Source organism: Rattus rattus, chromosome 1 (genome assembly GCF_011064425.1).
Source record: "Rattus rattus isolate New Zealand chromosome 1, Rrattus_CSIRO_v1, whole genome shotgun sequence".
Classification (NCBI taxonomy): Eukaryota; Metazoa; Chordata; class Mammalia; order Rodentia; family Muridae; genus Rattus; species Rattus rattus.
In genome coordinates this window covers 215839887-215861595 of record NC_046154.1, presented here as the reverse complement: position 1 = coordinate 215861595, position 21709 = coordinate 215839887, and the positions used below count along the sequence as shown (strand labels likewise).

General features: G+C 38.8%; 1 protein-coding gene across 1 annotated transcript; it reads right to left on the bottom strand.

Moving 5' to 3' along the window:
* Positions 1-9310: 9310 nt before the first annotated feature.
* On the bottom strand, positions 9311-21446 carry Neurod4 (neuronal differentiation 4). Its single transcript, XM_032914819.1, has 2 exons — positions 21375-21446; positions 9311-12554 (listed from the first exon to the last, which is right to left on the bottom strand). The coding sequence occupies exon 2, from the start codon at positions 12543-12545 to the stop codon at positions 11553-11555; it is 993 nt and encodes a 330-aa protein (XP_032770710.1). The 5' UTR covers positions 12546-12554; positions 21375-21446; the 3' UTR covers positions 9311-11552.
* Positions 21447-21709: the final 263 nt, after the last annotated feature.

Genomic DNA, 21709 nt, shown 5'->3' with positions numbered 1-21709 from the left:
ATAGAGAAAAGGAGACGTTGGATACAAGACATATTATCACTGTTGTTTGAGTTCATGTGCATGAATACTAAAGTCTGGAAGCAAGGGAGAGGAAGCATGCCTGTGGGGTCAGGTGAAGGGAAGGCAGTGAGACAGATCGTTTGTAAGGGTTCTTCTTCCTTTTCCGTATCTGACTCTATTCCACCGTCTCTATATCCTTCTGGAATTCTGATTCTCCCATATTGCTTCTGTCAGCAACTGCTCATGCTGTTTTCTTTGTGGAAATCTAAACACTAAGGATCAGTATTCATTCTCAAGGCATTTTCCCATGGCTACAAGAAACTCTAGGTCCTTCCTTCTGGAGTTTCTGTTTGGATGGAATGAGGTACCTTAGAGCTGCAGGGAAAGACAGAGATTTCAGGACTTTCCCTCAGGCTGGCCTGTTACTCCCAAACTTGCCTTTATCCCTCCTCCAACACAAAGTCTCTCTGATTCCCCCTGGCCCTCCATCTGTCTGCATGTGTCCTAGATCTCCCTAGGCAGGGATTAGGTAATTATGCCATTCCCATCAGTATGCCCAGGAGTCTGGCAGGAGGGGAGCTGCAGGCTGGCAGCAGTGGGGCGGGCAGGAGCCAGGGGATAGTCTGCTCCAGGAGTCCTTGAGCAGCTTGCAGCTGTGCTTGGCCCTCAGAGGCCCAGCCATGTGCCTGCCTGCCCTGGATCTGGCTTGGCTCAGAGGCCAAAGGAGGGGACACAGCATTAGATAAGGAAGAATGGTTGTCATTGTCAGGCTGTCCCTCTAGGTCCAGTCTAATGGGAAGAAATAGACCCCCTTCTCTCTCTCACTTTCTATTTTCTGCCCCACCTCCTATCTTGAAGCCTAAACTTCTAATTTACATGTTAACAATGTGAATGAAGGAAATGTTTATAGACTTGTCAAAAATTAAATGTTCCAAAAAGTATTACTATTGAGTGTATTCAAACATATTTTATATATACATTGAACACTAATTATAGTATATAATTATATGAATATGATCTCAATATTTTATATATACATATATGTGTATATATGTATATATATGTGTGTACACATATATATATATATATATTTAGAGAGAGAGAGGGAGGGAGAGAGAGAGAAAGTTGGTGCTCAATGTATACCAAACTATGCTGAATTATCCACATTTTCAAATATACATAGACAAAGCAGACACTTTTATATATGTTTATATTAATATGTATGCATTCATATATGTCTATAAAGAAACAAAATGTAAAATTAAGAACACTTGAACTGACCCTAAGAAATACGTTTCATGGGGTTGGAGATTTAGCTCAGTGGTAGAGCGCTTGCCTAGCAAGCGCAAGGCCCTGGGTTCGGTCCCCAGCTCCAAAAAAAAAAAAGAAAAAAGAAAAAAAAAAGAAATACATTTCATATGAAGTATTTCAACAGACCTCAGTGTAGAGGGAAGATAGTTTCTTCAGTGGTGTAATCACTGGCAAGTTACCAGTGGATTGATAAATAATGCCCAACCCCTGTGTTTAAAAGAAACTCAGATTGAACACACAAAAGAGACAGGATGGTAGAAGAAGCCGTACTTGGGAAGAAGGATTCAGCTGAAGAAGAAGGGGATAAGAGAAAGTATGTGTGAACATGACTGTTCTATATTCTACACATGTATGAAATTGTCAATAAAATAAATAAATCTAAAACTAATCCTCAGCACAGATTATGCATATGGATAGTTTGGAATTTACCATATTTTCAATAAAAGTAAATAATAGTCAAATTTATCAACTTAGAGAGGAAACAGACATTTCCCAATTATAAAGATAGTATAATGTCTCCATTTGGCCTTGGAGAAATCTGTTTTAGCTAACTAGAGCCTAAGAATAAGTACACTGCCAACAAAATCATTTTCCCAAATGAGAACAAATTTAAAACACCATGTCCTTAAGGTCAGCTATTGCAAAAGTACACAATGACATTTAAATAGCACTTAGATTTTAACACAAAGTTCATAATTTGCTTGTTGATCAGCTTCTATTCAATCATTTATTTTTCTTTTCCAAAAGTATGTAAATGTGCTCTCCTGTCATGGAGAAAATGAACGGAAGCTATTAAGAGAATTATTCATACATTTAACTAAGACAACTGTGTAATGTTGAAAGCATCTTACTCTACAGGCATGATAATGGAGGTTTAGAGAGTTTATTGAATAGCGTCCTTACTCAATCCCTTCCCTGGAGGACCCAGGAGACATGTAGACAGACAGAGAACTGGAAGAAAGGGGTCATGGTCGACTTTTTATTTATACATTTATTGGTAAGTGTCTACAATGTACAGAGCCTACTTCAGTGGCTTGTTTGTAATTTTTTTTCTTCCTAGAAACTGACAATATGCTAAAGGAAAGAGATTTGCAGTAGCTTTTCCCTGTGATTTGGCCTAAAATGACATTGGGTAGTGGGGAAAGAATAATCTGACTTCACAGATGTGTAGACTTAGCATCAATGATCGAACTGTTTTACTTTTCTGTGGTACAGGGCCAATTAAACAACTATTTCCTCTTTCCTTCTTCACACTTGTATCTATTCTTCCTTTCTTCCTTCTTTTATTATTATTATTATTATTATTATTATTATTACTATTATTATTATTATTGACAGAGTCTCTCTTTGTAGCACTGGCTATCCTGAAACTTGCTATGTAGACCAGGCTGGCCTCAAACTCACAGAGATCAGCCTGTCTCTTCCCTCTGCTGGAATTAAAGGCGTGTGTCACAACACCCTTAGCTATTGTTCCTTAAAATTGCCTTTGATTCATGTTTAGTAGTCATCCATTCACTTACAGACAACATAATACTGTGTAGCATGACAGTCAGGACGGGGCTTTTCAATACAATCATCTGTTTCCCGGGATCCAGGGTGCTGAGGCCATTTTTTGTTGTAATTTATTTTAGCAAAACAAAGGAGATTTTGCAAGATTAATTAATATAATCAGGGCTATCCCCCATGTAAGTCATGCAAAATTGCCATTCTAATACATTAATCTCATCCCAGGAAATATAGTTTACTTAACCATGAGTAAAATAGAAATTCACTAATCTAAGACAAATACATAGAAAATAACAGCCATTATTTTCTACATTTTCTACATAGTCTGTTTTAACTGTAAACTAGTAGATATGTGGGTAAGAAAAAGGCCTCTAGCCTCTCTGTCTCTCTGTTAAGTATTTTGTGCCTCACATTGCTGCTAATATATGTAGGCTTTGACTATTAGACTGTCTAGAGACTGTCATCAGTGTGTAATCTAAGATTGGTTTCTGCATTGGGTTTACTTCCTAATCCAGAGATATTCTCAATAACAACTTAAAAGTAGAATCAAAATTCAGTATTGCTACATGTATTTGAGGTAAGGGTATACTTTTGTACATCATTTTAGCCCATATCAAAGCAAAAAGCTGCAACAAGTTTTCTTTCAGTAGTGTGTCAATTTCTATAAAGAAAGAAAATTTCAAATTTCTTTTTTCCTAAATTTAGAAAGTTTCCTTTTAAGGATGTCTGTTTTAAAGTATTGACTAGTTAGAAATAGAAAATACCAGTGTATGGGTTCTGGACAATCCTGGGTTTTGAGGCTGGTTCTAGTTAACTTGAACTAGAACCCTTGTTTTCAGTGACCTCGACTGTTTTTAGACTATTGTAAATAACAATAAAAGGAAACAGAGAGATGTTTTCTTCATGCTTGAATCTGATCAAAGTACTTTTATGTCATTTTAATCAGTTTTAATCATCATATCAACTCTCTGGCCTAGCCGAGACAGAGATGTTAATTGACTTGCTTAGGACCACATATCCAGTTAGCTTCAGATCTAAGATCTAAGTTCTGTCTGATTCAACAGTCTTTGGGGGGGGGTATTTTCTTTATTTAAATTCCAAATGTTATCCCCTTTCACGTTTTCTCCTCTGGAAACCCCCTATTCCACCCCCACTCCACTCACCCACTCCCTTCCACCTTCCTGCCCTGGTACAACACTCTTAACTAAAGAATTCTGTGGACTCCCTATGTTTGAAGTGGTCCTATGCTTAAAGACAAGTTAAAATTAATATATGAAAAAAATAAATGACTCATAAAAAACTGTGGTAATCTTTTTATTAATTATGTTCTGAGTACTTTGGATATAGAATCTCAATTCATCATCATATTCCTATAAAGATGATACAATTAGCATTTCCATGATGATTCTTATAAGTATAAGGAATGCGCAGCTGTGAAAGTTAGCCGACTGAACAAAGATTGCACAGCCAGTAAATTTTCTAGCTAGGAACACTTATTTACCATAAAATGTTATGATGTAATCACTACACCACACCACCCATCAACCACTGAGGCTGAAGGAGCTAAGGATGAACATCTGACACTACTTTGCTGATAGATTTTATACTCATACTCATATACTCATATACTCATATACTCATTTACTAATAAAACAGCTTTCTTACATCATAGAAATGTGCAAAATGAAATCATTAAATGGATATATGTCCTAGGAATGGTGGATATTTTCAAGCAAAAACAAATTAAGATAGAATCTCTCCCATTGTCTTCATAGCCTGCCCAGACCACATCCAATAAAGTGTTTATATTGGGCTAGAGAGATGTCTCAGTGGTTAAGAGCATTGATTGCTCTTTCAGAGGTCCTGAGTTCAAATCCCAGCAACCACATGGTGGCTCACAAGCATCTAGAATGTAATCTAATGCCCTCAGTGTACTTGTATATAATAAATAAATAAATCTTTTTAAAAGGTATATATTTTGTCAAGGAATAGAATCTTCCTCTCTCAGGTACTATTGTGGATGTGGTAATTGGTCAGATTGGGATGTAGCATGGCCAAAGATAGCTTATGGCTTATCAAACAGCAACTTTGCTTCATGCTCCACCATTAACAGGTAATAAAAACATGAGCAGATCATTTTTGTTTAGCTTCTCAAACGAAAGGGCCAGTAAATATCTTCAACAAAATTATAGAAGAAAACTTCCCTAACCTAAAGAAAGAAATGTCCATAAACATACAAGAAGCCTACAGAACTCCAAATAGATTGGACCAGAAAAGAAATTCCTCCCATCACATAATAATTATCATCAACTGTGACAAGTATGCTTCATCACAGGGATGCAGGGATAGTTCAATATATGGAAATCCATCAATGTAATCCACTCTATAAACAAACTCAAAGAGAAAAACCACATGATCATCTCATTAGATGCTGAGAAAGCATTTGACAAAATTCAACACCCCTTCATGTTAAAAGTCTTGGAAAGAACAGAATTTAAGGCCCATACCTAAACATAGTAAAAGCCATATACAGCAAACCAGTAGCCAACATCAGACTAAATGGAGAGAAACTTGAAGCAACCTCACTAAAATCAGGGACTAGACAAGGCTGCCCACTCTCTCCTTACCTATTCAACATAGTACTCAAACTCCTAGCCAGAGCAATTAGACAACAAAAAAGAGGTCAAAGGGACACAAATTGGAAAGGAAGAACTCAAAATATCACTATTTGCAGATGATATTATAGTATACTTAACTGACACTAAAAATTCCACCAGAGAACTCCTAGAGCTGATAAAGAACTTCAGCAAAGTGGCTGGATATAAAATTAACTCAAACAAATCAGTAGCCTTCCTCCACTCAAATGATAAACAAGCTGAGAAAGAAATTTGGGAAACAACACGCTTCAAAATAGTCACAAATAATATAAAATACCTTAGTATGACTCTAACCAAGCAAGTGAAAGATCTGTATTACAAGAACTTCAAGTCTCTGAAGAAAGAAATGGAAGAAGACCTCAGAAGATGGAAAGGCCTCCCACACTCATGGATTGGCAGGAATAATATAGTAAAAATTGCCATATCACTAAAAGCAATCTACAGATGCAATGCAATCCCTGTCAAAATTCCAACTCAATTCTTCACAGAGATAGAAAGAGCAATTCTGCAATTCATTTGGGACAACAAAAAACCCATTATAATGAAAACTATTGTCAATAATAAGAGAAGTTGTGGGAGAATCACTATCCCTGACCTCAAGCTCTACTACAGAGCAATAGTGATAAAAACCACAATGGTATTCATACAGAGACAGGCATGTAGATCAATGGAATAAAATTGAAGACTCAGAAATGAACCCATACACCCATGGTCACCTGATCTTTGACAAAGGAGCTAAAACCATCCAATGGAAGAAAGATAGCATTTTCAGCCAGTGGTGCTGGTTCAATTGGAGGTCAGCTTGTAGAAGAATGCAGATCGATCCATTCTTAACTCCATGTACAAAACTCAAGTCCAAGTGGATCAAGGACCTCTACCTAAAACCAGATACACTGAATCTAATAGAAGAGAAAGTGGGGAAGAGCCTCAAATTCCTGAACAGAACACAAATGGCTTATGCCATAAGATCATCAATCGACAAATGGGATCTCATGAAACTGCAAAGCTTCTGTAAGGCAAAGGACACTGTAAATAGGACAAAATGGCAACCCACAGTTTGGGAAAAGATCTTTACCAACCCTTCATCCAATAGATGCCTAATATCCAGAATATACCAAGAACTTAAGAGACTCCAGAGAACCAAATAACCCTATTAAAATGGGGTACAGAGCTAAACAGAGAAGTCTCAACTGAGGAATCTCATATGACTGAGAAGCACTTAAAGAAATGTTCAACATTCTTAGTCATCAGGGAAATGCAAATCAAAACAACCCTGAGATTCTACTTCACACCAGTCAGATTGCCTAAGATAAAAAAAAAAAAAACTCAGGCGACAGCAGATGCTGGTGAGGATGTGGAGAAAAAGGAACTTTCCTCCTTTGTTGGTGGGATTGCAAGCTGGTACCACAACTCTGGAAATCAGTCTGGAGGTCCCTCAGAAAATTGGACATAGTACTGAGAATCCACCTATACCACTTTTTGGCATATACCTAAAAGATGCTCCAACATGTAACAAGGACACATGCTCCACTATATTCATAGCAGCCTTATTTATAACAGCCAGAAGCTGGAAAGAACCCAGATGCCCTTCAACAGAAGAATGGATGCAGAAAATGTGGTACAACAACACAATGAAGTACTACTCAGCCACTAAAAGCAATGTCTGTATGAAATTCTTAGACAAATAGATGAAATTCAAAAACATCATCCTGAGTGAGGTAACCCAATACCAAAAGAACACACATGATATGTACTCACTGATAAGTGGATATTAACCCAAAAGCTCGGAATACCCAAGATACAACTTCCAGACCACATGAAGCTCAAGAAAAAAGACAAAAGTGTGGATACTTCAGTACTTCTTAGAAGGGGGAACAAAATACTCACAGGACAAAATACGGAGACAACCTGTGGAGCAGAGACTGAAGGAAAGACTATCCAGAGACTGTCACACAGGGGGATCCATACCACATGCAGTCACCAAACTCAGTCACTATTAGGAATGCCAAGAAGTACTGATAGGAGCCTGATATAGCTGTCTCCTGAGAGGTTCTTCCAGAGCCTGACAAATACAGAGATGGATGCTGGAAGCCAACCATTGGACTGAGAATGGGGTCTCTGGTGGAGGAATTAGAGAAAGGACTGATGTAGCTGAGGGGTTTGCAACTTCATAGGAAGAACAACGATATCAACCAACCAGACACCCCAGAGCACCCAAGGGACTAACCAAAGATACACATGGAGGGACCGACCCATCTGGCATCAAATGGAGGGGAGGCCCTTGATCCTGTGAAGGCTAGATGCCTCTGTGTAGGGGAATGCTAGGGTGGTGGGGCGGGAGTGGGTGGGTGGGTTGGTGAGCACACTTGTGGAGGGAGGGCAGTAGGTTGAGGGGTTTTCAGAGAGGAAAGTGGGAAGGGAGAAAACATTAGAAATGTAAATAAACAAAATAATCAATTAAAAAATGATAGCCAGTTGAAGCATCACAATCTATTTTTAAATGTAAAACATCTGAAGATCTGTGCTTAAATTTTTTTTTTTATTAACTTGAATATTTCTTATATACATTTGAGTGTTATTCCCTTATCCGGTTTCGGGCAAACATCCCTTCCCCCCCCCTTCCTTATGGGTGTTCCCTCCCCACCCCTCCCCCATTGCCGCCTCCCCCGACAGTCTAGTTCACTGGGGGTTCAGTCTTAGCAGGACCCAGGGCTTCCCCTTCCACTGGTGCTCTTACTAGGATATTCATTGCTACCTATGAGGTCAGAGTCCAGGGTCAGTCCATGTATAGTCTTTAGGTAGTGGCTTAGTCCCTGGAAGCTCTGGTTGCTTGGCATTGTTATACATATGGGGTCTCGAGCCCCTTCAAGCTCTTCCAGTTCTTTCTCCGATTCCTTCAACGGGGGTCCTATTCTCAGTTCAGTGGTTTGTTGCTGGCATTCGCCTCTGTATTTGCTGTATTCTGGCTGTGTCTCTCAGGAGCGATCTACATCCGGCTCCTGTCGGTCTGCACTTCTTTGCTTCATCCATCTTGTCTAATTGGGTGGCTGTATATGTATGGGCCACATGTGGGGCAGGCTCTGAATGGGTGTTCCTTCAGTCTCTGTTTTAATCTTTTGCCTCTCTCTTCCCCGCCAAGGGTATTAAATATTATGTCAATACACAGAACTATTTATAGAAAACGGGAGGAGACAATATATCACAATGTTTGTGACAAGTGTACCTAATTATTAACTTAATGTGTTTGAAACAATGATTTCTTTGTGGAGACCAGGAACAGCAGATTTGAGAGAAAGGCAGGAAGATGGCTTTCCTTTATATACTTCGTTTCTTACTCTTAAACTCAAGTCTTTCCTTTGTTTACCACTCTTATTTATATTCATCATCATCATCATTAGGTCTTTCTAACTTGCATTTTATTCATTTAAGGACTCTTGGAAAATTATCATGAGAAAACTAAGAAAATAGAAAATATTGAAAGGCAACTGTCAAAACCAGACTTCATATTGTTTCAAAGCTGGCAAACTCACTTAAATTGCAGATATTAGTCTGTCCTTCTATGGCCAATCTCTCTGGGGTTGAACTAAGACTAAATATTTCTGTAGCCTGAAAGACTCTTCTTTTCTCAACTGCAAATTTTGTAGTTTATTGTATGAGTGATAGAGACATTTATCTACTCTAATGTGGCTTTCCAAATCTTCGGGCAAAATCCCCTGAAAGAAGAAGTGTGTAAACCCCTCTGCACTGGCTGGACTTACTGTGCTAGCTGCTCACCAAACATAAATGTAAAGACTGAATGAAATCACCAAAGAGTAACATTGCCAAGAAAAACACAATGTGTAAGAACACTCAAAGCTTTATTACTGGAAAAGGGAGAGAAAACAGTCATTTCTTTTAAACAATTGTTTCATTTTTATCTAAAAACATTCTCAGAAGACTAGACATTATTTAAAGAACGAGTTCTTTCCAAGCATGGTACAGTACTAAATTTGAATTCAATTTAAAATCTTTCTTCACAGGTTTATATAGTCTTGGTTCACATGTACTCCATTCTCTAAAGGCATAAATAAAAATGTAACTCTGTTGCACCTCAAAGGAAAAAATCTAAAGCCGTTAAGTTGCATAGCTATTCAAATTATTGCTCTTTTTTAATAAAAGCATCACAAGCAATCAAGAACCAATTTCTCCTTTTCTCTCACTCCAAACTTATAAGCTACTTTCCCACTGAGGCTTTAAGGATATATCTATGGGACTAAAATTTTTAACATAAAAAGGGGAAAATAAATTAAATAAATAGTATCTAATAAATAATGCAGAAATCAATTATCTATAAACATAAATACTAGGTAAGAACAGCAAATTCTCAAAAAATTATATGGGGTGACTCTATAAATAATTCTCCTTTCCTATTCCCACGAGGGCGATTCAAGGTGCTGAATCAGTTGTTTAAGACTTCTTTACAAACTTTTAAACATATTTATAAGCCAAAGGTCCAAGGTAGAGGAGAGTAAGTACTACAATAAGATGGACATACAATAATTCACAGTGTGAAGAAATAAATAAGAGCAATAAAGAAAAAAGATACATATATAGTTTGGTAGATAGATGACAGGTTCATCTATCATTAATATTGTTAAATTTTATCCTTAGAGATGTATCCTCACCCACTATAAATAAATAAGCTATTTATATTCTTGAGTTGAACCTAAATAATGACTGTGGAAGATGGATCATGATAGTAAAATTTCTCAGAGCTAATTTCTCTGGAGAAGAGAAACTTGGCAAAGTCAGTGCGGATACAAAATAAAAAAGATGCCACATAAAGAAAATAAACTTTCTTAAAACTGATTAAAACCCATGCTGAAGATACAAATAAAAGCCTTCATTGACCCTTAATTTTGATTCTAATCAAAATTTTGCTATATAATAGCATGATATCTTGAAAATGAAGACAAAGTGACGATCAGTGGAGTAAGGAGTCACATTTATGTTGTGAGGATTCAAGATTGATTAGTGCCTATAGTCCTAGAATACATGGTACTGGAGTGGACAAAACTCTATGGCTGAAATCATATCGCTTTAAACAGTGAAATTCATCTTGCTAGAGAAAATCCACATTTTTTCCAGTGGTTAGATGTCAGGCAGAGTCCTTCATGTGTTATATGGGATGTCAGCCAACCACCATTTTATTGCTCTACAGAGTGAACCTGGCTGAGTTCTGATTCTAACTGAAGCACCTGAACACCTGCAAAATTCCCACAGCCCTTTAGTTCTTAGAAGCTAAGAAATGAGCTGGGTGGTATTTCTATGTCCCAGAACAGAAATTTCAATTCTTTCTTGCTTGACTCCTAGTACTAAGACAGTTGTTTTTTTAATAGTATCAAGAACAAAGTTTGTATGAGGTTTCTTTCCTGGTTCTTCAATAACTAAAAAGGATGTGGATACCTTTCAGCACAGTGAGAAGTAGAGCTAATCTCTTCAAGAACATTCTTGGCTATTTATGGTAGCATCCAGGTTATTATTTTAGGCTCTAGAAGTTATATTTAAATAGACACAAAGATGAGTTGTCAAACTCACGCAAATTTTGTGTTCTATAAGCCAACAGACATATACCTGATGCCCCTTTCAGTTCTGTATAATCATTTCATTTAGGCTATTTCCTTTTATTGCTTTTCAGTTTTAAAAATGTATGAGAGATGAAAGGTATATGTTGATTTAGAACAGTTGCTTCATATTTATTTGAAAGCAACAAACACTGGAAATGGAAAGTTAATTGGCAGAGCATCCAGTCAGTCTTTGGCACCACTGGAGCAGAGCCTAGGCTCTCTGTTCTATTACTATGTGGCCCCAAACCATCAAATATGTTCACTTGAGGATCCCAAATATAAGATAGGTCCAATGTGAGGAGTTAATGAGAAGAAAGTTAGCAGATACAGAGAGTTCTGAACAAACTGGGACCACTATGTTTGATGTCTATCCAAGGTTCTTTTAAATTCTCTGAGAGTTTAGCTCAGCCACCAGAAACATGGAAAACATCTCCACTTCATTCTCTGAAATTTTGGTGGTTATCTTATTGCTCTAATCGGAGAAGATTGTATTGATCTGAGTTCCAATACCGTGGTGGGGGTAGGAATCATAGGTCAGGTCTACAGGAACATCATAGCGTGGAGTGCCAGTCTGGAAGGGCGTTGAATGCACATGCCCTGAACTTACACTTGCAGAGGTATAATGTGGCATGAAGTTGTAGGATTTTTCCAAGTCGGGGGAACCATCTTGCTTTAAGGAGAAGTTGCCACTAATACTCAGGGGTGGTGTGAGTGGACCCTCATAAGGGGGGGTACTGCAGTCAGGTGGATGGCTCCCAAAAGAGTCTCCCAAACTCTTAAATGGTTGAGGCTTGAGATGGAGAGGATGTGTTTCCATATGGCCATAAGGAGGGCTGGGGAGCCCTGGAGACTGATAGTTGAAGCTGTGGACAGAGACAGTAGAGTCACAAATTGGAGATTTTTCCTCACGCTTCTCCAAGAGGGCAGATTGAGGCCCCAGTTGGAGGCATCCAGCAACCAGGTTGCTTGTGGGCTGAGAGAGACCTTTACATAGCATCTCCACAAATCCCTTCCCTTCAAGTGTCTGACCAGTTTCCAAGACTTCAGACAAGGCCCAGATGTAGTTCCTTGCCAGTCGAAGAGTCTCTATCTTGGAAAGCTTTTGAGTTTTAGAGTAACATGGCATGACTCTTCTAAGATTATCCAAGGCATCATTCAGGCCATGCATCCGGGTTCGTTCTCTAGCATTGGCCTTGACTCTTCGAGCCCTGAACCTTTCCAGGCGAGCTTTAGTCATCTTCTTTTTCTTGGGGCCTCTTCTTTTAGGCTTATCTCCATCTTCTTCCTCTTCTTCCTCCTCTTCAATACTGTCATGCTCTTCCATTAAGGTTCCAAGCATTCCATAAGACCCTGGTCTTCTCTCTTGCTCCTTCATCTCATTTTGGGAGCTCAGACCTTTGTCCATCCAGGACTGTGTGTTGACCAGCTCCACCATATCCTTGGATTTCATGTACATTTTTGCCATCTATAGATTCTGGAAGATGGAAAATATAGACAATTAAACCCAAAAGTACCTGGTGTAAATCTAAACTGAGATAGGCCTGCTAGTACATGCCTACGATCCCAGCCCTAAGTAGGTGGAGGCAGGAAAATCAGGAGTTCATCTTTATCATCGTGTGGGAGTTTATCTTTAGCAACATAGAAAGTTTAACCCCAGTCTGAGCTATATGAGACCTTGCCAAAAGACACATAAACTTTGTTTTTATTACATGGATGTAGAGCACTTTGTGTTTTATACTTTCTTTAAACCAAGGCTCAAAGAATTGTCCTAGACATACATCTATTTACAGCACATTGTAAAAAAAAAAAAAAAACATAAAAGAAAAATTGAATCCTCATTGTGGTATTACTGTCTGACTCTTTATTCTTAGATTATTTATATTATAAGCATTTTATACAAAATAACATAAGTAAAACTCCAAGCACACATTCTTTTCTTTAGCAAATTTACAACATAAAGGAAATAGGTGAGCATATAAATAATTGCAACAATAAAAACAAAACACACACACACACACACACACACACACACACACAAAACCATGGGATAGCTAAAACAATCTCATACAATAAAAGAACTTCTGGAGTCACCACCATCCCTAATTTCAAGCTGTATTGCAGAGCTACAATGATAAAAGCCACATGCTGTTGGCATTAAAAAACAGACAGGTTGAACAATGGAATCAAATAGAAGATCCAGACACAAATTCACAAGCCTTTGAGTACCTGATTTTTTTTTAAGTGGGAGAGGGAGAGGGGCAAAGAGAGAGGGAGAGGAAGAGGGAAGGGGAAGGGAGAGGAGAGGGAAAGGGAGAGAGAGTGAAAAATGCACAGTGAAAAAAGAAATATTTCACAAATCGTGCTGGTATAACCAGATGTCTGCATGTAAAACAAAGCAAATATATTTGTATCTATCACCCATCACAGAACTCAAGTCCAAGTGGATCACGGGCCTCAGTGTGAAACCTGATCTACTGAACCTGACAGAAGAGAAAGTGGGAAAAAGCCTTGAATGCTTTTGGCATAAGAGACAACTCCCTGAACAGAACACCGATAACAGAGGTGTTAAGATCAACAATTAATAATGGGATCTATGAAACTGAAAACCTTCTGTAAGGTAAAGGACACCATCCCATCAATAGGACAAAACAGCAGCCTACAAAATAGGAAAAGATTTTCCCTAACTCCACATCTGACAGAAGGCTAATATCCAAAATATACAAAGAACTCAAGAAACTAGATATAAACAAACAAAATAACCACATTAAAAGTGGTGTACAGATCTAAACAGAATTCTCAAAAAGGAAATTTTCAAATAGTCAAGAAACACTTAAAAATGTTCAACATCCTTAGCTATAAGAGAAATCAAAATCAAAATTACATTGATATTCCATCTACACCTGTCAAAATCACTAAGATCAATAGCACAAGTGACAACTCATGCTGGCTAGGATGTAGAGCAAAAGGAACACTCCTCCATTGCTGGTGGGAATGCAAACTTTGTACAGCCACAGGAAATCAATATAGTGATTCCTCAGAAAATTGAAAATGGATCTACCTCAAGACCCAGCTATCCTATTCTTGAATATATACCCAAAGAATGCTCCAATCTTCCACAAGTGCACTTGCTTAACTGTGTTCATGGCAGCTTTATTCATAATAACCAGAAACTAGGAATAATACAGATATTCCCCAACTGAAAAATAGATAAAGAAAATGTGGTTCATTTATACAATGGAGTATTATTCAGATGTTATAAAAATAACATCATGAAATTTACCAGCAGATGGATGAAACTAGAAAAAATTATCATGAATGAGGAACCTAGACCCAGAAAGACAAATGTGCTATGTACTTGGATATTAGCTATTAAGGAAAATAACTCTACAAACCACAGACCCATAAAGGCTAAATTAAGAAGGGCTCAAAAGTGGGTACATAGATCTTCCTGGGAAGGAGAAATAGAATGGATTTTACAGGTGAACGGTGGGTGAATAGAGATGGGATCAGGAGGGTTCATGGGAGAATGGGGGATATGGATGGAAGAAGAGAGTACTGGGAAAGGTAACTATAAAGGGGAGGAACCTGGAGGGAGGCAGTGTGGAAACCAAGTGTATGGAAACCCCCTGGATTTTATGAGGGTGACCCTAACCAAGACTTCTAGCAATGTGGGATACAGAGCCTGAACTGGACATCTTTTGTAACCAGGTAAGTTTTTCAATGGTGGGACTGGGACACCAACCCAGCCATAAAACCTTCAACCTACAATTTGCCCTGCCTGCAAAATAGGCTGAGGTAATGCTGGAACAGAACTTGTGGATGTGGCTAACCAATGACTAGTCCAACTTGAGGCCAACACCATGAGAAAGAGTCCACACCTGACACTGCCTGGATAGCCAGGAACTAGAGGATGGATAGCCCAGGTACCTAGGATAGGACCAAACACAACTGACCAAAAAAAAATCAATTAAATGATTCCTAATGATATTCTGCTATATTCATAGATCAGTGCCTAGCCTGATCACCATCAGAAAGGCTTTATCCAGCAACCAATGGAAGCAGATGCACAGACACACACTAAATATTAGGCAGAGCTCAGGGAACCGCACAGAAGAAGAGGAAGGACTGCAGGAGCCAGAGCTGTTAAGGTAGCCAGAAGAGAGAGCATGGCCCACAGAATCACCTCAGTAGGACCCACAGGGACTCACAGGGACTGAAACAACAATCATGAAGCCTGCATGGGTCTCAACTATGTCTTCTGCTTACATGTTAGGGTGCGTAACATGTTCTTCTTTGGGATCCTAATATTGGGAATGGGAAATACCACTGACTCTTCTGCCTGGTCTTGGGATCTTTTTCCTCCTACTGGGTTGCCTCATCCAGTCTTACTTTTTTTTTTTTTTTTTTTTTTTCCGGAGCTGGGGACCGAACCCAGGAACCCAGGGCCTTGCGCTTGCTAGGCAAGTGCTCTACCGCTGAGCTAAATCCCCAACCCCTAATCCAGTCTTGATATGAGGGTTTGTGCCTAGTCTTAGTAACTTGTTCTGCCACTTTTGATTGATATCTCTGGGAGGCCTGCTCTTTTCTGAAGGGAAATGGAAGAGTGGATGTGGGGAAAAAAGGAGGTGGATGGAGGGTGGAAGGAAGGAAGGAAGGAAGGAAGGAAGGAAGGAAGGAAGGAAGGAAGGAAGGAAGGAAGAGAAGGAAGAGAAAACTGTGGTCAGAGATGTAATGAAAAATACAACATAATAAGCAAAGAGAGAAAAAGAAAATTCGCTGAAAGTGAAAACCGGTTTCTAAATAAGATATATAGTATGAAAATAAATTTATATTATCAAATAAAATATATGTTGAACAGTTAAGCAAGTAAATTGTTCTGGGTTTCTAGCATAGGATGAAAAGCTACAGCAAGATCACCAAAGCTACCTTCCTGTGTTCTACAGAGGCCTCTCTAGTCTCTGTTTAGAGCTGCTTCACAAGCATCTAACTTGTACAGCCCCGTGTTCCTCACTGGCTCTGCCAGCAGGTGACTTCAAGAACTTCATATTAAATAGTTCCACTGTGGCTGGACTGCTCCATGTCCAAAAGAGCACTGTAATTCTTCATAAGCACTCTGTGTTCTCTCATGAGGGTTAGGGGTGTCAGACACGTGACACGGTGTCATGAAAGAACCATGAAACAAAATTGCCACTGGCCATTAACAAATTTACCCGTGTACTAACGACTCCTTTGCACATTAATCTCACACCATCAGAAAAGACTATGAGCAAAAGTCAGTGATCTACCAAACCTATTCAAGATGGTTTCAGTGAAACACTCAGGAAATACTTTATTAGGAATGAAAAATTAGAAACAAATATAAAACAGAACAGAATATAGTGACTGTGAAGGTAACATGGAACTGTAAACAAAAAAAGCCTAACCACTTCAGTTCACTTGTCTAACAGATACTGTTTGACATGCTTAACATGCAAATTTTGCCATATAAAAAACAGAGATGTGATTTAGTAAACATCTTGCATTCATATTACAAGAGTTTGAGTAGTCTTCGGATATTTTGAGTCATTTGTAGGAATATAGTTTAGCAGATGAAAGTATCTGATAAGCACCACTGGAGATCCCAGCTTACTAGTTAGTCCTTAAAACATTAAGTCCTCTATCGCCTTTGATTATGAGAAAGGGAAGAACATGATAAAATGCCTTTTGATCCTTGAAGCTGGAGCCTCCAATCAATTAATTCAGGGATTAGTGCGTGGCATTTACAAAAATATAAAAATATTACTTGAATTGTTTCTGGTAATTGGAGCTTGTTTTCATTGTAACCTCATTTACCTCCTATAAATAATTAATGTTATTGCATGGCGAAAACAGCCTAGGTTTCATATTAATCAGCAAGGAAATCATGTCAGCTTGACTTACTCACTTAATAAGGCTTCCTGGGTAAGCAGCTTTATTGAAAATACACATTGGAACCTACTGGTCAACTGGCTGCCCAGGCCAAGTCAGAAAATCCCACTGTTAATATGGATGATGAAGCTTGTGTGCTGAGCTGCACTTCTAAGTCGGGCAAATATCCAGAGGGATGGGTAAGGACCTAATTAACTTTCTGGTAAAATAACACAGATCTTCCAGAGGCAGGTGCAGGCTGAGGCCCAAAAAAAAGGATGGGATGGGCTTGGGAAACCTAACGCTCTCTGTGTAATTAGCTTTTGTGTAGCATTCTAAATTCTGCCGCACTTTTGCATTCATTAGTCTACACACCCAGCAGAGCATAGTGTTGAAGGTGATGAGTGCAGTCCTGTTCTCTCTGTAGCCAGCAGCACCACGAGGCCGCCATTTCAAATGATGGACACGTAAAGGCATATTGTAATAGGACGTAAGACATTTCTGATTCCAAACCCTCGGCTTTACAGCTCTTTTCCTCCCTTTTCTCTCCTCATAGCTAATGAAGGAAGCCATTTTGTCTCTAGCAACTGTAGATTAGCAGAGCTAAGGCAACAGGAGCGATCATTATCCAAGAAAGGCTTCCCTTGATGTTCTATGAGGCAGCTTTTACTAACATTCCAGGATTCATTCCGATCCTTTGCTGCTTTTGGCTACTTATTCTACTCTTCTTCTCTTCTGTACCCTTCTTTCCTCCACATCTTCCTCCCACCTTCATTAGCATCACTGCCCTGTCATACTGACGTGCATGGAGAGGAGGAAGAGGAGGTGAAAGAGAGGAGAACCACCTGACCCACCTGGCTCTGAGCACCAGTCTCACCTCTGCATTTGGCTTTCCTATCTCCTCTCTGTATACTTCACAACTCTTGCTTGAGGCTTGCTATTATACGTCAGCAGTCACCCTACCAGGAATTGGGGGTGAGAAAATAAAATTGACTAATATTCATCTTTAACAAACAGTGATTTTTAAGAAGCTTTGTAAAATGATGCTGTTGGTGGGTATAAAGGAAAAAAAATCTACTGGACTTGGACAAACAATGCAAAGCAAAAGAAAGCAGTGAAGTTTACCTTTCTTCTTTATCAACCACGAGAAAAACAGGGTCCTGATTTAATTTTCTGTTCCCATATGTATTGGTACAGTAGCTCTACGAGAATTCTGTGAGTATATAAATGTGGCTTCAAAATCATGGTGACTAGAATATTATAAATAACCCAATATTTTCAATTCCTGATTCCTAATCCTAGTTTTATTTACTATGTTACTTTATATAATAAAATAAAAATATAAGATATAATTTACATTATTCAACACAAAAGTATGGCAAAGGATAATGTAAAACAATATCTATGTATTTATTTTGAACGTATTTTTGAAATTTCAAAAGCCCAACCCATTCTTGCATGTGTTTTCTTCATTCAAAATTAAATTCTCCCCACAGATGTATAAAGAAAATACACTGTATATGCTGTTACTGTCTGAATACCACCTCACGTGATCGGTACAGAAGCAAATGTGAAGCCAATACTCTTCACTTCTCATCTAGACTGGACACCTGGAGTCAGATTGACTGGGTCCAAATTTCAACTTTAGTACTTACTATATTTACGACTTTTGTCTACCTTAATCTTCTCCTCCTAAAACAGGAAAAATAATAATAGAGCTAACTCACAGATTATTCTCAGCATAGAATGAGTTGATGGCTTTAAGCCCTGGAGATTAAGGCCAAGTGTCATAAATTCCACCTACGGGTAAGAAGTGACTACTCTTAAGCACCATGAGTCACAATGACAGTAATTACACACATAGTCTTAAAATCTATGTTTACTGTTAATTTCAGGACAGTGAAAATCAGTGATCTATTTCATTTTTTTGTCTAAAGGTGTTTAAAAAAACCTCCTACTTACCCATGTGATGATGAGGGTAAATGTCAAAGGTCCTATGGGACTAAACGGGATGAATAAAGATTCCAATTCCAATCAGATGCCTTTACAGTCAGACATGGAATCAGCGTCCAAATTTTCATTCTGTTTATACTTGTGTAATTCTGTTCTGTTTATACTTGTGTAAATGAAAGGAGGGTGAAAGGGGGAAGATTCTCTCTCAGGCGGAAGAAATCGGGTGTGATATTCATTCTTAGTTACACGTTCATTTCTGGTGGAAAGCAGAAACCCTCATCTACAGGGAGTTTTCTCTTCACTTCACAGTATGAGGAGTACAACTCCTCCACGAGCTCCAGGAAAATGTGAAGTGTCATGCAAATAGAAGTAAAAGCCAGAACTTTCCAAAGATTAAAATGGGCTTTCTCAATCTCTACTTGTAATATTTTCAATTTATCACATGATAGACAAGGAAAACAAAACTCAGATCTGAGTGTTGGGAATGTATGATACACTTCTAAATTTTTTTAAGTGGATTCTCTTCAGAGCAAAAACTGAAGCCCAATTCGTCCTTTAACCTGCTAACATACCATCTCATAGGCATCCTGAGAGAAACACAAAACTAAGATACTTCCTTGTCACAAAAGTGTGAGATGAACATAGAAAGTTCTTTCAATGTTTTGTGGATATTACATGGATATTAAAGGCTATGGCTCTGCCTCATAGAACATAGAGATAAAATCATGTCAGAGTTTTCTCAATTTCTTGAAAAGAAATTAGTTTTCAAAATATATAAAGACATGTGCCAGTGTGGCTAAAATGTATTAATGAACGCTAGTTTTTGAGTACATAATTCTACTACCCCCAACACGTGCAAACTCATTCTGATCTTATAAGGTCCATCCTAGTCATCGATGTTGGTATTTGGATTTCCATATACACTTGCGTGTTACAGGATTTATCTCTTTATTTCCTTCAATAAGCTCTCAGTTGTGAGTTATTTTCTCTATTTAAAATATTACTCTCATTGTTTTCTCTTAAAAACATGTTTTGGAAAGGTATTTGCCACAGACAATTCTGATTGTATAGTATCTTGGCTAATGAAGTCATAGCCATTGTGTGTTTCTGCTATGTGGAGAATTACTGCATGGAATTCTTCCTATACGCTTACTAATTTTCATTTATTCTGGAAAAGTTTCCATTGAAAAGTGAGTGGAAAGTATTTACACATGTGTTTGTGGTAGGTTGGCCTTATAAACTGATGGCACTTGATCACCTGTTGCTGCTATGGCTCTAAATACAACAGAAGGGGATTATACAGGCTAACGGCTAGAGAATTTAAGAACCACATAAACTAAATACTTTGCTCAGAGTTGCAAAGCCTGCAAGTAAAAAGAAAAACAAAACAAAACACCACAAACCAAGGAAATCACACGTGGCAATGTATGGGAACAGTGAGTAGAATAGTTAAGTCTTTTATGACCAAGCTTTTACATGTACAGCTACAATTTCCCATTGATTAGTAATTACGTGCATCACACACACACACACACACACACACACACACACACACACAGAGAGAGAGAGAGAGAGAGAGAGAGAGAGAGAGAGAGAATAGACATACTGTACTTCATTCAGTTTCACAACCTTAGATCACACTTCATTAGCAGAAATTAAACAAGTATCCAATTTTCTCTCCATGTTCTTTACTACGTTAAAAACTAAGGTGGAGTCATTTGCATTTGTTAGTATTTCTTGAATATATTTTTGGTCGGAAAGTGATGAGTATATGGCAGAAGAGGAAAGATACACTTGGACAATCATTTTTGTCTAAGTCATTTACACTCTCAAATAGTTGCGGGAAAATACATTTTCTTTCCCATTCAAACCGTTGAAGTACTTTTGGCAAGGCAAATGAGGACAGTGAGGAGAATCTTCACCTGTGGCTTCCCAAGATCTCCCTCTCCTTATTTAATTCCAATTTCTCTTCCTCTCCCTGCACTGTTTGCCCAGACCTTAGGGTTTGTGAACAAAGCGCTCAAATGAGCCAATTCTTCCAACTTGCTTGCTAAGCCACTTTGGGAAAACAGCTAAACTTTTGCAGCTTTTTAGCATTAGTAAGATGGAAGGTTGGGCTTCACAGTGACAGAGGAGTCACCAGCAGAAACTTTAGTACCCACACCCCATCCACAGGCTCACCTCTGGCAGTCCAGTTCCAAGATTAACCTCTAATCTGTGTCCTGAAGGACTATCAGAGAAGTCAGGTCTACCCTGACTTGACTAGGCAGACCATGGAAAACAGAAGACACTTTCAGTCATCCACATCAAGCTGGTAGCTACCTTCTAGTGACTGTTCCTGGTCTGTGTCCCCTGGATGCTACTTATTCTACTTTTTCCTGGAGTTCTGGTGCCCACCAGGACGCCTTCAGGTCAGAGCCTCCACCACAGCTTGTTTCTTAGGTCTTTTCAGTACCTCTTTCCCGGAGTCAGCTCCCGCGAGTAGCTCTTTCAGTACCACAGTCTCTGGGCAGCTCCTGTGATCTGACTGGAGCTTCTGACTTGCTGCACGCAGTTTTGCTGGTTTTGGCTGCTGACCAGGGCGGGAGAGGTCGCCCACAGGCTAGCCCCTCCCCTTCCAAGCCTAAAGACACACCTCCTTCACGAGGCTTCTCCGACCAAGTCCAGCATCGCCACTGCGTGTTTGTTTTTGTTTAAACCCGGAAAGGGATAGAGGGGGAGGGCTGCTGAAGTTGAGGGGTGTAAACTAAGAGAACTGAAAAGACTTGTGGTTCGAAAGGTACAAGGCAG

What these genes read in the sequence shown, in the direction of transcription:
- Neurod4 (XM_032914819.1), bottom strand. Translation starts at nt 12,545, where the DNA reads ATGGCAAAAATGTACATGAAATCCAAGGATATGGTGGAGCTGGTCAAC.